Source organism: Apis florea, unplaced genomic scaffold, assembly GCF_048593485.1.
Source record: "Apis florea isolate Af1SG1 unplaced genomic scaffold, ASM4859348v1 contig_2272_pilon, whole genome shotgun sequence".
Taxonomy (NCBI): Eukaryota; Metazoa; Arthropoda; class Insecta; order Hymenoptera; family Apidae; genus Apis; species Apis florea.
Genome location: NW_028256549.1, coordinates 4,661,224 through 4,677,043, shown reverse-complemented (window position 1 = coordinate 4,677,043; position 15,820 = coordinate 4,661,224). Strand labels below are relative to the sequence as shown.

The 15,820-nt window shown below is 37.6% G+C and overlaps 2 protein-coding genes across 2 annotated transcripts; both read left to right on the top strand.

Moving 5' to 3' along the window:
- The first annotated feature begins 8,018 nt into the window (after positions 1 to 8,018).
- On the top strand, positions 8,019 to 12,481 carry Osi17 (DUF1676 domain-containing protein Osi17). Its single transcript, XM_012489964.3, has 4 exons — positions 8,019 to 9,235; positions 9,440 to 9,672; positions 9,767 to 10,500; positions 11,348 to 12,481. Exons 1-4 carry the CDS (start codon positions 8,581 to 8,583, stop codon positions 11,484 to 11,486), a joined length of 1,761 nt encoding a protein of 586 aa, XP_012345418.2. The 5' UTR covers positions 8,019 to 8,580; the 3' UTR covers positions 11,487 to 12,481.
- Positions 12,482 to 13,179: 698 nt separating this feature from the next.
- On the top strand, positions 13,180 to 14,289 carry Osi18 (DUF1676 domain-containing protein Osi18). Its single transcript, XM_003695803.4, has 3 exons — positions 13,180 to 13,293; positions 13,375 to 13,739; positions 13,843 to 14,289. Exons 1-3 carry the CDS (start codon positions 13,190 to 13,192, stop codon positions 14,121 to 14,123), a joined length of 750 nt encoding a protein of 249 aa, XP_003695851.2. The 5' UTR covers positions 13,180 to 13,189; the 3' UTR covers positions 14,124 to 14,289.
- The last annotated feature ends 1,531 nt before the right edge of the window (positions 14,290 to 15,820 follow it).

Below are 15,820 nucleotides of genomic sequence, written 5' to 3'. Positions count from 1 at the left end.
CTTATAGCTTTGATTTCAAAATCTATCTGTCGCGAAGTGTCTTCTTGCACATAATATTTGATATATTTTTAAACGAAAGAAATAAAACTATTATCTTTATTATCTTGAAAATGTTTAGAATTAATTATTTTGAAAAATTAATGGTATTTAAAAACGCGATGTACAAGAAGACCTAGCCTGAACTAATAAATAAAATACAAGAAAAATGTTACTATTCACGAGTATAATAAACACCCGTGGTCACTGTGCTCGTGCAAAATTCTACGTATACAACCAGTTACCCGTGTCGATTTGGATCTTTCATCCTACGACATGATTGAGTAACCAGAGGAAACAAAATGCATGCGACTCACCAGTCGATGCGAAGAATCTGCATTGCCATCGATGATCCATGGGAAATCCTCATCAGCTATATCAAAAAATAAAATATAATTTAAAATACATATATATCATTATTTTAAAAAATAGAAACTTTAATTTGATAAAAAGATATAATAAGAAGATAATTACCTCTTCACGTGATGGATGATCGCCTTATATTCTTGAAATCACTGATTTTACCCTGTACCGAAAACGAAAATTTGTAAGAAAAAAAAAAATAAATAAATGAACTACTGACGCGTCCGTATTTAATATTCGGCGAACAAAAACTGACTCTAATTTCGCGAATAATTAATATAATTAAATTAAATTAGAGCAGCTGTGCTCTAAAAAATATTTAAGATACTATTACGAAAATAACACTGACTCTATCAACCGCATTGCGCGCGGTTCCAAATTTGTTAAGATTCAAGTCCAAGAAAAAACAGCAAAACTATCAGCACCTTTAAAAAATGTAAAATATCATAATATACTCATAATATTTTTCTTAAAAATTAAAAATAAAAATTTAATGAAAATTATGATAAAAATAATTACCTCTTCGAATGATGGATGAACGCCTTATTTTCTTGAATCACTGACTCTAATATGTATCCGAAACGAATATTTAAAAAAATAAAAAAATAAATTATTAACGCGCCCGTTTAAATTTCAATCGACGAACAAACACTGACTCTAACTTCGCGAATAATTAATATAATTAAATTAAATTAGAGCAGCTGTGCTCTAAAAAATATTTTAAATACTATTACGAGACTAACACTGACTCTATCAACCGCATTGCGCGCGGTCATAATTTTTTCTGAAAGAAAAGTTGGATTAGCAGGGAGGGAATAAATTAAGAAAAGAAACAAAATAATCTTTCGATCTTTTCTTATTTTTTATCGAGCATTATTAAAGAAAATACTTTTCTGAAGCTAGGAATTAAGAATTAGATGATGAAAAAATAAATTTAATTTATTTGAAATAAAAATTATAATTTATGAAAATAAAAATGTAATTTATTTAATCTAATTTCATTAAAGTCATTAAAGTATTCTTAATAATTCATGTATTATGAGTTACTTAACAAATATAGATATATTAGTATATTATAATTCAATGAAAAAAACATAAAAATGAATCTGTTTTTGATATGAAAATATCAAATGTTACCACTTTTCCGATTTCCTTAATCATTGTCGAAAATTACTATAGCATCCATATTGAAATTCCTTTATTCTATCTTGATATCCCAATAGTTAATCTGCATAAAAAATAATCAAATTTTTAGAATAAATATATAAATTATATGAAAATTAAAAGATTGCATTAAAACGAGGCAATAATTGATATAATTTGATAATAAAGAAAATTGAATAAATTAATATCCTCGAAGAATTATAATAATATTTAATAATAAATTATTGAATAAATGTATTAATTAAATAATAATGAAAAATAAAAAAATAATTGAAAAAATAGCATATTACGTAATAAATTGGCCATACTTAGGGAAGAGAAGCGTTTAAACACTATAATTTCGATACTCCATATAACAATTTCAAACTGATGGGGAGGAGGGAGAGGGGGAAAAGCAATTAAACAAGTCGAAACCTGTCGAACGTTGGTATGAACGCGAATTGAAATTTTCTCGAAAGATTGAATTACGTTGAAAAATGTTTTTGCAACTTTGAACATTGTTCAATAATATAATTCAATGGATAGTTAGATAAAACTAATAGTAATATAAGCGATATAACTTAATAAGAATAGAAATTGCGACGAAATATGTATTTACGTACCTCAGGCCGGTGATGCGTCCTTCAAGAAGATTTCGGAAAGACGAATAACGCAATATATCACATAATCACTCACAAAACTATTTGATTTTCTTATCACAATGTACAATGAACACTTAGATAAACGAAATTAATAACAATATTAATAAAATATCTTAATAAAAGTAAAAATTGCGACGTACGAACCGGCGACACGTCCTGTCCCAAGGATTTTCGAGAGACGAATGACGCAACGTATCACATGACTTCCTAGCAGCTTTCCTATTGGTTGGAGCAGTCCCCCCCTCAACAACGTTTGCGCGGTAAATCTTTCTTCGAACGAAGAACTACGAAACATTCCGAATTATGTATCACGTGACCAGCTAGCGGCTCGACTATTGGCCGAAACGATCTGCTCCTTCTAAGTTCGCCAGATAAATTTTCTCTCGTATAAAAATCTACGAAATATTCGCAGTAGTTATTAGAAAGAATTTTATAATTATTATATTTAATTTTATTTTCAAGTTAGTCAGTAATATTATCATCTAATATTAGAAATAATTTTATATTTCTTATAATCATATATAAGCATTTGTTGAGCACATAAATTTTACAGAACAAATATAACAAATATAAATAAAAAGAGCAAATAGAATATGAAAGACAAAGAATAAAAATGAGTGCCATCTCCAAAATATAACAAATGAAACACATAAATAAAGAAGAAAATAAAGAGCGAAAAAATAGAAAAAGGATAAGAATTGCAATTATTTTTTAAGTAAAGCATCTTTTTAAAAGTATGCAAGAGATGGCACTGATGATCAATTCTTACTCTATTTTTATTTTCTTTCTTTTCTTTATATGTTTTATTTACAGCACTCTGAAGATGGCGCTGATTTTAATATTCTTATCCTATCTCTATCCTTTTCTCACTATATTTTCCTTTACTTTTAGCGCGTGACCACAAATAAAATATGAGATGTCAAATGAACATACTTTCGTCGTTTCTCTTTCAAAACTGCGATGTATATTAATTTAATATAAAATATATGCATTCTCGATTTTGTATAGAACAACTCAGATCTCGTAAAATATAAATAAAAATTTGATAAAAATATAAAATCAGAAATAATCTACAAGATATCGATTGAATTATCGATTGAAAAGTTTCAAATTGAAGAGCATTGTTACTATGTCTTTTAAATCTATCAACCAATTAATTTCCATTATGAAGAATCGTACGAAAAATTAGCTTCCGAGTAATTCATATTTCGTACGATGATGCATAATTATCGACGAAATGCAAAGTATGAAATAGAATTTTTATTTTTGAATAATTTTAATAAAATCTTTTACATTTTATAAAAGAAATAAAATTTGCAACCTAATATTAGATTTTCTTTTATTAATTCAATCACATTTTAAAATATCTGTAAGTTTTTTGTCATTCAATTTTAAATAACAATTACAATTTATATATACACTACACATTCAAACCTCGCTTTTAATCATAATTGACTATACTTATGTGTAACGACTCGTTACTAACGACCATCTAAAGCAATATAAAAGAATGAGATAAACCATAATATAATTCCATACCATAAAAAGCTACAACATAGACAAATGTAAAAAGATGCACACGCTTTAATTATATGATAATTGTATACCAAGAAGCATTAAGTTGCATATAAAAATGCGTGTTTTAATACTACATATAAGAAGAATATACAACTCAACGTACGATTCGTCTTAGAATCGTCTCTGTACAATAACTGACCCACATCGATTTGCGAGCTTAACACGTACATTTCATATTCGTACCACGTATTTTTTTTCGAAGACAGCACGATTCGATTTGAAAGTGTATAACGGCAATCAGATTTTTTTACCACAACGATTTCGCCTGTTCCTTCCTCATAGATGGATATAAAAAAATAATCTGTTCCTGTAAAATTTGTCTGCATAGAATTCAAATATCTTAAATCTATTAAGAGTTTAACATAATTTTAACATTTAACTCGAAACGTTGAACACAAAATTGCTCCATATTTTAAGGATTCTCTAAACTACTTTCACTTGGGCCAAAAGTATGTTAGATTAAATCTAAAACGCGTTCGACAACCTCATCATAGAATTCTCTATACGTACAATGGTTGCATAAAAATAATTAATTTCAGGAAAAACTCGTAAGAATAATGGGCAACGGGACAATTGGGAAAATCGGTGAAAGTTCTTGCGTAGACTCGTTTATCAGTGCCAGAAATAGGTGGAATGTGTCACGTCACGAGTTCGTGGATCGGTTCACTTTCCTACGAGCGTATGCACGCTTCGTGACGGATCTTTATTCAATTGCTCGTTGATGTAACAGGGGCATTATCGACACGAGAAACCGGCCGGACAGGAAAAAGAGTGGAAATGTGATCGCATTGTTTTCATTTCCTAGAAATGACGCGATAATTAACAAATTAAGGAGCGCAGAAATCGTATCTTTCTTCGCGTGCACGCTATGTGTCAAAGTAAACGACGATGATTTCCAAAGAAAATCCTGGTAAAAGTCTGGCTTCTCGCTCGTTTTCTATATCAAAAATCTATGTCAATCTATGTCCATCCGTCTCTATCTTAAACTTTCTTGGTCAAGGACATTTTTAATTACTTGTAGATAACATCATTAATCGTTATGTAAGTCGAACAGAAATCGCTTTAGTTCATTGACCATTTTAATCATCCGTTTATACAACGTGTCTCGTTATACGATGATACGATGACCAGATAAAAGATTCTTCGCGAAGAAAGAAAGGATTTTTTTTCATTTCGAAGCTTCGTTTTCGAGCTAATAAATAAAATTTGAAAAATTTTTAAATACAAGTAAAATCTCTGGATTCATTTCTTTTTCTTCTCCTCTTTTACTTCTAACTTTCTTTCGTATCATTCCAGGCTAGTGAATCTACCGTTCCAAATATTCGAAGCTACCAGGAAGCGCGAATAATATCACGTAGCAAATCGTCGATCTTGATCGCGTACGTGATATCGAACAAGGGAGTAGGCTTAAAATTTTTACGCACACCCAATATATGCAATGTGTCCCAGTTCCTTGGTTCACTTAGAGCACGTGCAAACCAGTTTCGATGCAGTATGTCTTGTACAAATACTTTCTGCCGGCGTTTCTCAGTTAATGACACGCATAGACTTCCGATTTAATGTTGTTGTCCGTTCAACAACACAATGCTCGATCAGTATCGATAAACGTGATTACATATTAAAATATATATATAAGATTATATTTATGATATATAATTTTTAATTTTATGTAAATTTGCAACAATTTTGTATTTCGTATCGGCTTATCATCAAAATTTCAGAAGTGAATATTCCCGAATTATTAATTTTTCACGATCTATTCACGTTTGTCATAAAAACAGCTTTAATCATCGTCTACAAGAAGACAAATAAAAATGGATCTGGTGGACGATTAGAAACGAATACGAATATATTACGAAAAAAGGAAGAATTTTTTTTGGAAATATTCTTCCACGACACGGTTCATTCAGCCTACTTCGGCATTCGAGTTTCTCCTTTTTGTTTCCTCGCCACGACATTCGTCTAATCTCTTCTTACACGCTATCGCTCTTCGAAATCTCTCGGAAATTAATAAAATTTCCATAAAACCAGCCAGCCAACACACACACATATATATATATATGTTTCAAGTATTAATCGAAAGGATTTCGAAGAGTGTTATTATTATGGAAATTCTTCTAGGTCGACGAGTGGTATCGTGTGTACGTAGCGGCTAGGAATTCTACGTACTGGTACTAATATCTAGGCTGTCTGGAGCGTGGCCGTTCTTCCTCCATGGGTATCGAGGGCCATGACGAAAAAGAAGGAGGAAAAAGACGAGGCCGTTTCTATGAACGAGCACGATCGTTTTCGGTGGTCGTCGAGCGACTAAGCCGGTCGTCGCTCTACCTGCCCAGTGGTCAGATCGATAGTAGGTCAATGGAATTCGTTCGATCATCGTGTTCATCTCCATTGACCCGTCCGATGTGATCATCAAATTTAGAGGATGATCACGCGTTTCCTATTGTATTTCCTATATCTTGACCATTTAATCTCGAGATCACGTTTTCCCATTCAGGAAGAAGTGACATCGAAACCGTTTCTCCCATTGAGGAAACGCCGATTGTTGAAAACAGTGGCTGAGATCATACGACGACGTTGCTTATCGTACGTTCCTCATGAATGTAGGTTATTGGCATGGAACCGGCTGTTTCCAATAATGGGAACACCTTCACCAACGATCCATTAGTGAAAACTCCAAGGTGGAGCTGGTTAAGAATTCGTAACAATGTTTATGAGATGGCTACTTGATCCATGACGTCTGTAAATAACTTCGAAAAAAAAAAAAAGGAGTGGAATAATTAATTGGGAATTGGAGTAGAAATAACTTTTGTCCAAGAGGAGGTATAATTTATATCTACTCCTTGGAAATAGAAGAATAGAAGGGAGCGGAGTAATCGTTTAGAATAATTAACAGAAGAATCAAGATGATAAAAATTCAGAATAGAAATTACATGTGCGAAAGGATGTAAATGAAATTTCAGGCACTCATTGGAAATCGTTGACTTACACTTCGTTCCAGATCACTGTGCCATCGCTTCCTAGTCGAATCTAAAACTTTGCTACGTCTTTCACAACAGTTAACCTCGATACGAAAAATAAGGAGAGGACAGAGTTACTTAATATTCCGCTCCATGATATTCTTCATTTCTCGTTTTGTTTTTCACGGTACACGATCCGAATTTCACTCTCGCGTTCCACTTATTTGCATTTGTTCCATGGATACATTCGGATACATGGGCCGATCGCTCAAATAGCGGTGCAAAAAGCGATCCTGGATCTCGTGGCTGCAATCAAGCGATAATCGAAATGAGATCACTCGCGTCATCTCGCGTCAGACCGGTCTGATGGCACATAAACAGGGAGCCGCAACGGTTCACTGATTTGCAGTTTCCATTGAATCCGATGGAAGAAAAGTTTTTCACGAGAAATTACTTGGTTCTTTTTTCAACCTCGTCGAACGTTGTTACGATTAAAATCTTGTTAAATCTTTATTTATTTGATGAATCTATTTCCTGTTTCACAATGTGGAAGAGGAAATGAAACGAAGATGGAACGATAAATGGAAAAGAAAAATATAATATTGAGTCCAAAATATAAGATACGATACAGCGATCTGAGAATATTCGTCTGATCTTTGAACAATTTTCGACAACTCGTAGTATTATACGTTATGTCATACGTTAATTAAAAGATCAGCTTTAATTCCTAGTTTCTACACTTTCTAAACATCTTAACTATTTTTCATCCGCAACAAGATAAACCAAAGGATTCACAATAAATTCATGTACAGTTATATCATGAATAACCGTGTTATGGAATGTATAATTAAACGAGTATTCGATACTTAAAGAGCTATGAAATTTCACCTAACTAAACCTAACCAAAAATAAAGAAAGATCCTCCATAATAACCGGCACACAATCCATATATATATAAATAACTCGTGTCTCGTGTTTAAAAAACGAAAAACTGGTAACATAAAAAAAGAAAAAAAAAGAAAAAAATTTTCTCGACAGAGAATTTTCCATCCGCTTTCACCGGCGGCCGGTGCCAAGAGGTCCAAGCTCGTGGCGCATACGAAATCCGAAATCCTCCTCGACGCCTCTCGACACGAGCGTGCGTGTACCGTGGCGCGTGGCCGGTTGCAGCCGGAGAGGAGACGATAATGACCTTCCACGGAGCGGGCATGGACGGAGTAGGAGGGCCTTTGACACACTTGACGCTCAAGTGAATTGTAGCCGGGAACCGAGGAGGTTGCGGTTAGTTTTGAGCGGGAGATCGTGGTGAACGCGTCTCGCGAGAGAGGACGGAGAGGAACGAGAAACGAGAGGACGGAGCGTGACATGCCGGGTGCCAGGTGACACGGGCATGTCGACGGAATCGATGTGTTCGCGACATGAATTGCGTGGAACCCAACAACAACCTGTGAAAGGGTAGTCGAGCATCGTTGAAGAAAAAAAGAAAAGGGGAGCAACGCCGTTCGGATCGATATCGAGGTCGAGGCTGCTGGTGGGGGCGGCGGAAGTGATAAAAGGTGCACGTGGATATCTGTTGGAAGAAATCAAAAGTGTATCGATCAACACCTCGATCGAACTGTTATGGCAAATGTCGGATGAATTACAGCAGACTGGTTGGAGATAGGACGGAGTAATAAGACGGTCTATTTCGTAGCTGTGATTCATAGTTTGAACATGTAAAAAAGTATTATTATTGGAAATATATATCAGAGACGAGTTATTTGAGTTTATTTGAAACTCGTACGAGTTTTTAAATTTTTGTTTCGGTTGAAGTAGTTGGATCTAGTCCAAAGACGAGGATGCATCTGAGGTACGTGGTCGTGATCGTGTGTTGTTTCTTCGTGGCGCGTGCAAATTCTCGGCTCTTCGTCTTGAAGAACTTGGAGAAGTATTCGAGGATCTTTAATTTTGGTGGTTTATGGGTGAACGAGACCGGGAACGAATTGTGGAACGGGTTAATCAGGGACTGCGATCGGTCGGTTACGTTCTCCTGCATACAGAAGAACGCATACGCTTATCTGGACAATGTTTTCGAGGAACGGGACAACATCACGGTGTTCGATGGTTTAACCATGACCAAGAACAAACTGGATTATGGTACTTGCAGGGGGAATTTGAAGGAGAATTATCAGGATTCCATGGACGAGAATCTCGTGGACGGGTCTATCAAGGATGACTGCAACGAAGAGGAAAACGAGGACGAAAGAGATCGACAGTTTGACGAAAAGCAATCACCTTTGGAGGAAGTGACTGACGCGTTGAGGAAGAAGACGGTGAAATTTCTCGCTACTAGAGATTACGAGATCCAATTGCCCGATTTTTTCTTCGAGGGTGCCACGATTAAACTCAGCCCTCGCGAGGTTGACGAAAATGGGGCCCTGGTCAGAGTGGACTTTGGTCAGAGTGGAGAAGTGGAGAACCAACAACAAGGGCGACTCTTTTTCAAAAAAATTAGTACGATCCTTTGTAAATATCCTTTTGCAATACTAGATTACGAATGTTTATGCAAATTTTTTATGTATAATTATAGAAACGAAATTGATACATATACGTATATAAATTCAACGGTACGAAACGTGCATAAACACTTTTTGAACGAAAGAAAAATTTGCTTAAAATTTTCCACAATTTGATCGATGTTCGTTGATTGATTTTTAGAGAAGTTCATACAGAACAAACTGTTGACGAGCTTCCTGGCCCTGCTGCTGCTCATCAAATTGATCAAATTGAAGTTCATGTTCGTGATACCATTTTTATTCGGCGTTGGTACCGCGAAGAAATTGTTCCTCAAGCTGCTGCTCTTCTTCATACCGGCATTCGCGCATGTGTTCAAATTGTGCTCGAGCTATTACTCGACCCATGGCACCAAGTATCACCATCATCATCACCAGGTTAATCGTTAAATCCATTTCGATGTCATCTGGCGAACGCCAGCTTCTCCAGCCACGTTAAATTATTATTATTATTATTATTATTATTTTTTAGATATCGCATCATCATCACCATGTCCCGGTTCCGGTACCGGTTCCAACCTACTACAACCACCACCATCACAACGAATTCGACGGTTACGATTACGCCCATCCTCACATCCAATATCGAAAAGATATCGAGGAGCTGAAGGAATGGGGCATAGAGCCTTACGAGGAGCCGTACGAGGTTCAAACCGAGTCAATAGGAGGTGGCACGGGTCCAGTCCATCCTCCCGGTGTGGTTCCAGCGCCGTTTCCAGCGCCCACCTATTCTGGAACGTACAGCGTCTCTCAATACGCGTCCAACGTTCAACCGATCCAAGCGTCTCCGTACCTGGAGAAGCATCCACAAGTGTCGGCCCACAATTTGGCTTATTCAGCGTACGCCGACAACGTACGTCGAACCAATTCCGCCAACGGGAATCCCTTGAATCCTGCCAACTTGCCCTCCACTTTGCTGCCAACCGTGACGAATGTGAAGGCGTACACATTTGGACAGATGCAGAACGCCAATAGGCAAGGATCCGCGAAAAGCAATCAGGCAGAGGCGAAGATAACAACAGCTGGCACTCGGCGATCTGAGTACGACGATGAGTTTTATGGGCCGATAATTAACAGGCTGGAGGACATATTCAAGCAATTGAGATTCGCCGACGAGCCTTGCAGAGAGAGGCTCGTGTGCAGCATGTACAAGAACCCGGCTGTTTATTCGCCGCACAGCAACCTCGTCTCGAACGAGTTGTCCAGGTAGGAGAGGATGAGAAATGAAGATTAACCGATAATTATTAACGTTTAGAAGAACGTTGGCTCAACGTTGGAAAGCGTGGAAACGGGGACGTGGTTATTTGGTTTTTGTCCGTCCTTGGTCAAATAATTTCACGAACGTTATCGAGACGATATTGATGTCTTTTGTCCTCTTCTTCCCTCTGTTGATCTTCGGATATTAATTACGTATTCATCGATCCGCGTCGCGTTCGAATCCGATCGGTTAATTGCTTACGAGGAGAAAGGTAGCCATCGTTCTCGAATCGCTCGAATCAGAACGTTGAATCACATTCCTCTCGTACTTGATTCCTTTTCTTTTTATTCTCTCTTCCCATTAAAAACGATAAACGTTGTTCGCGAAACAAGAAGCATTCATTCTACAAGAATCATTAATTCTAGTAATAAGTTATTATATATATATATATAAATCGAGGTTAAATATTCTCTCTAAGTATTCTCTTTTATTAATTATTAGCTATGAATAATAAAATGTTATGAAAAGAGATCGATTTTTAGAAAAAAGAAAGAGGCGTTCTTATTTACGAAATTTCAAATTCTCGAATTCGAAATTCTCCGAAATTACGAAGAAGAAGAATTAAATTAAAAGAAAAGTCGTTTATTATACACGCGTACATAATTATCAATGTATTATTAAGAGAGAGATTAATTCGTTAGTGTGTGCATCCGCTAAATGGCGAAAGTATTACACACCTCGACTCTCCTGCAAATATTGGCAGGAGAAAGAGGGTCAGGATTTAATATGATTGTCGCCTGATTTCTATGTCGAGAGATTATTAACGGAGACAATTTTTTTTTTTTTTCTTTTCAGAGATCCGCAAGAGTTGAAGCAAACCGGGACCGGAAGCTTGTCCAGCCAGAAATTTCACAGATATCTCGAGGCGGCCAGACTCGGGCAAGATGGTGGAGATTGTTTAAGAACGTATCCATGCCATATAAACACCGAATAAATCGGGATGTAAATTTTGTAAAACGATTTCGCAAATAGGCTATGCAACGGCGCCAAACTAGGCGTCGAAGTTTCCGCCGCCATACATCGCCAGGCATCGAAGTCTCCACGTGAGATTGACTGGTCTGGTTCCGCTAGATGTTATTTAGGTGGCTGCGAGTGTAGGTTATTTATTTGTGTCAGGGTCACGATTCTTCGAGGAAGAAAGTATGACGTCGAATGATTTTGTACACTTAAATATTTTTAGAAAGATAAAGATTTTACTTTTTGATCGTTTCTTCGAAGCAAGGTTTGTTTTTACTCGCAAAATTAGTATTTAGAATTTTCGATAAATAATATTATTTTTAATATACGAACGGGGCTTTGAAGTATCTAGTGGTAATATTAAATGGAATTTAATGTGATGGATATCGAGTCGAATGGAATGGGCTTCCTGTTCGAACACATTATAAATGTAAATATCTACAAGATTTTTTTCTCGGAGTTACAAGAATATATTTTTTAGCGTTTTTATGTCCAGTCTTCGGTGTACCTCGTCCGGAGCTGGATAATATTTTTTCTGATGAAATGTCAAATTTCGTACCTTTGACACTTTGTCAGAAAAGGAACTCCTAGTGATAACTTGTAACTACTATCCTTTGTACGAATTGTAGATTTTTCCCGGATATTAAATTAAATAAACGATAACTTCTTCTAAGATATTGTTAAATCCACACGATGTCGTTGTGTAATACACAAAATGTAATTTATATTTTAACGTATGTAAGTAACTTATTGCAATGAGTATATTTTTAAAAAATAAACTCTTAACGTTTATTCATTGTTACGTTCTCGGGTGCCATACCCAGTTATTACTGTACTTATATATGTATTAATAATTTGATTACGTTTAGATTGTAAGTTATTTATTGTACAAAAACGATTCACACTTCGATGATGATTACCTCGAAGTTGTATTGTTCGTAATAAATAATGTAAAAAAAAAACAAAACAAAACAACTATCACTGTTTCATACCTCATCATATCATTAAAATAAAATTGCCGAAAGAATTATATATACTTACGAAGTTTTACAAAATTACATTTCGAAGAAAGATAAAAATTGCATAATCGTGAAGCTTAAATTACCATGAAAAGTTCAATTCACACTCTCGATTGAATCTCGTTCAAGAAAAACGAGCGATCCATCACTTCCATTCACGAAACTTGAGCCAAGCCTCCATATATAAAATCACTTTCCATCCAATCTCTATCTTCGTTCATTCTTCCCTCATAAATCAATTTTTACTTTCATTCTCTTCTCTTCTCACCTCGAGCAATTTCACTTCGTCGTTCGTTAATTCTTCCCCGCCGATGGACGATCAATCGCGTCAATAATCTCTTCTTTCTTTTCTTCTTTTTTCTCGAAAACTAGTTACCACTTCGAATCATCCAAATCGAACGAAGGAAAATCTTCTGGCCTGGATTTTTTGGGCGAACGGCCGGAAATCGTGGGTGTCGAAACGAAAATCGTATCGCGGAACGAGGGGCCCGTGAAAACATCGTCACCCTAGATAACGAGGCTTTCTTCTTTCCTTTCAGCCGGGCACACGTCCCTGATCAAAATTCATCGGCCGTACGTGGCTTCCATCGGCTATAAAACCGCGTTGTCTTCGTTCGAGCCGGCATTCGGTGTTTAGCCTCGCAAATCGATGGGTACCGTCATGAAGTTCACAACGATCCTCGCGTCTCTCGCCCTTGTGGCCGCCCTCGCCAACGCGCAGAGGACCGAGACCACTGTCGACGCCCTTCGACACATTTATTACAGGTGAGTGAACGAGGAAAATTCGTTGATTAAAAAGAAAAAAAAAAAACGAGATTACGATTTATAAAAATAACTTTCTTCCAGATGCATAGACAACGAGTCCATGTTGTCCTGCGCGAAGCCCAAAGTGTTGGCCTACCTCAGCCAAGCGGCGAAACAAGACAGGCTGGCCATCACGGAAGACTTGGCACTGGTGAAGTCCAGAGACCTGGCCGAGGACAACAGCGAGGATTACTACCCTGTTCAATACGAATCCGTGGACCCTGCCAGGAAGGAGCTGTTGAGGTCCTTGATGTTGGAGAAACTGGACGCTTACTTGTCGAGCCATCAGCTGGAGGCTAAGCTGCCCGAAGCCGTCGTTGGGTCCAACATCGTGCCGAGATCCTTGGTGGACAGCATGCCGAGAAGCTTGACCGTACCTCTTTCCGACTCCTCGGACAACGGTCAAGGTGAACAACGATTTCAATTATCTCAATTGGATTTTAACCCAATTATGTATAAAATTGTGAAACAATTTTTTTTACACGATTTTATTTTATATCGAAACGACAGGTCGTGGCTTCGTGAAGAAGGTGATGATACCGTTCCTGTTGGGTCTGAAGTTCAAGGCCACCGCTTTGGTCCCCCTAGCCCTCGCCCTGATCGCCCTGAAAACGTGGAAAGCCCTCACCTTGGGCCTCCTCTCGTTGGTGCTCAGCGGTGCAATGATGATCTTCAAGCTGACGAAGCCCAAGGTCGCCTACGAGGTCGTGCATTACGGACACCCGCCCGTCGAGCATCCGCCTCACTGGGAGACCTCGGCCCACGGACCCTACAGGGCGTACAGGAAATAGATTAATAGAAACACTCGAACATTCCATAACCTCACCTCTTCCCACCTCCCCCCCACCCTTTTTTTTAGAACAACTTCGTTTTATTTATAATATTTATTGACGCGCGACGATTCTGACTTTTATTTATAATAAATAAAAAAAATCTCTTTCATGGTCTCGTCAAAAATCTTTGTCTCCATATCTCTCCGTATCTTTCGCTCCTTCGCACTTGGTCGAGGAGAAAAAAAAGAGAAAGAAAAAGAAAGACAAGCGAATCCACCCTCGCGTCCATCGAAGAAAGAAGGAAAAAAGGAAGGAAGGAAGGAAGGAAGGAAACTAACGGGTACATTTGGTGCTCACTTTCCTTTTTATTATTTGCCTACGCGAGGAGAATCGGTCGGCAAGGATCGACCGTTCGTTCGAAAGACCGAGAAAGTGGAAAGGGTCGATTGAGCATTCAGCGATAGTTCGAGCGACGTAAGAATAATTGGGTCGATCGATCGGTCTTGTTTCAGATCGTTCTTTCCTTTTTTTTTTTTTTTTCGTAAAATCGAACGATTTTGATCTCCTCGATCGATTTCCAACAAACTCGCCGATCATTTCGTTATCGAGGGAGAACACTTTTTCGTTCGAGAATCATCACGCACTTGGAAGCGTGGGCAGAGAAGGGGAATGGCAAATGAAGGAAAATGCGGGTCGTGGAAACTCGCGAAGGGAGAATTAGATTGGAAGGTGACATCGATTGGACGTTACCACGTCCTGAATGCTTATGCAAACTCGACCCAAAATTCCAATTACCGGTTCATTGTTACGGGCGGTAGGAAGTCGGGCAAATGTGTCTCGTAGCAACCCCGCGCGCGCATTCTCGCACGAGAAACTCGCACGCAACGTGCATTTCTGATGCGTTAGAGAAGAATCTTTGTGGAATCCGTTGGAATCCGCATCGTGGTTCAATTGAGATGTGAATTTACGAATCGCTTTTCGAACACGTATTTATCCGCCGCCTTTAATCGTGAATTTTAACCGAGAGAATCGTTATTTCTCCACAGACAGATAACTCTCAGATTTCTCTTTAAACGAAACGAGGAATAAGTTTCTTTTTCAGAGAAACAAGGGCGAAAGGGTGAAAATTTTCTTTGCTGTTGGGAAGAGGGGGGGGTGGGGAGCGCACGAGCCATCGAAGCAAGCGTGTGGAAAGTGTCGTGTTCGTGGAGCGAATGAACGATCGGTTCAATGCCAATGTTACGGTGCCATTGGTGCCAAGGATGAAGGGTCTTTCTTACTCTTCGTCGCCGTGCGCACGCTACTTCCGCTTTGCTACCTGAAACGATGCTGCGTACGATAGGGGGCCAAATATTCGAAAGTTTCGCCCGTTTTATTGCGTGAGCGGATTTTTTTATCGATCGATCCAGGTTAATGAAATGATAGATATTTCGATCACTTTGGAATTTCGATCCTTCCTCCTCCACGCGCAGATTGAAAAGTTTCAACAAAATATTTTCATTAATCTCACAATTCTCTTACGTTTTATTACATTACTACTACTAATCTTGGAAAGAAAATAACGAGACTGTCGTCTTCGAGTATAATCCTTAAATCGCAACAATTATCAAATCTGCAGATCCGTTTCTTTAACTTCTTTAACTTCGATTAATCAGCTTAAAGATTTAAAAAGCCGATTTAACAAGCCTTACCTCAAGATTATAAATTGCTGCACA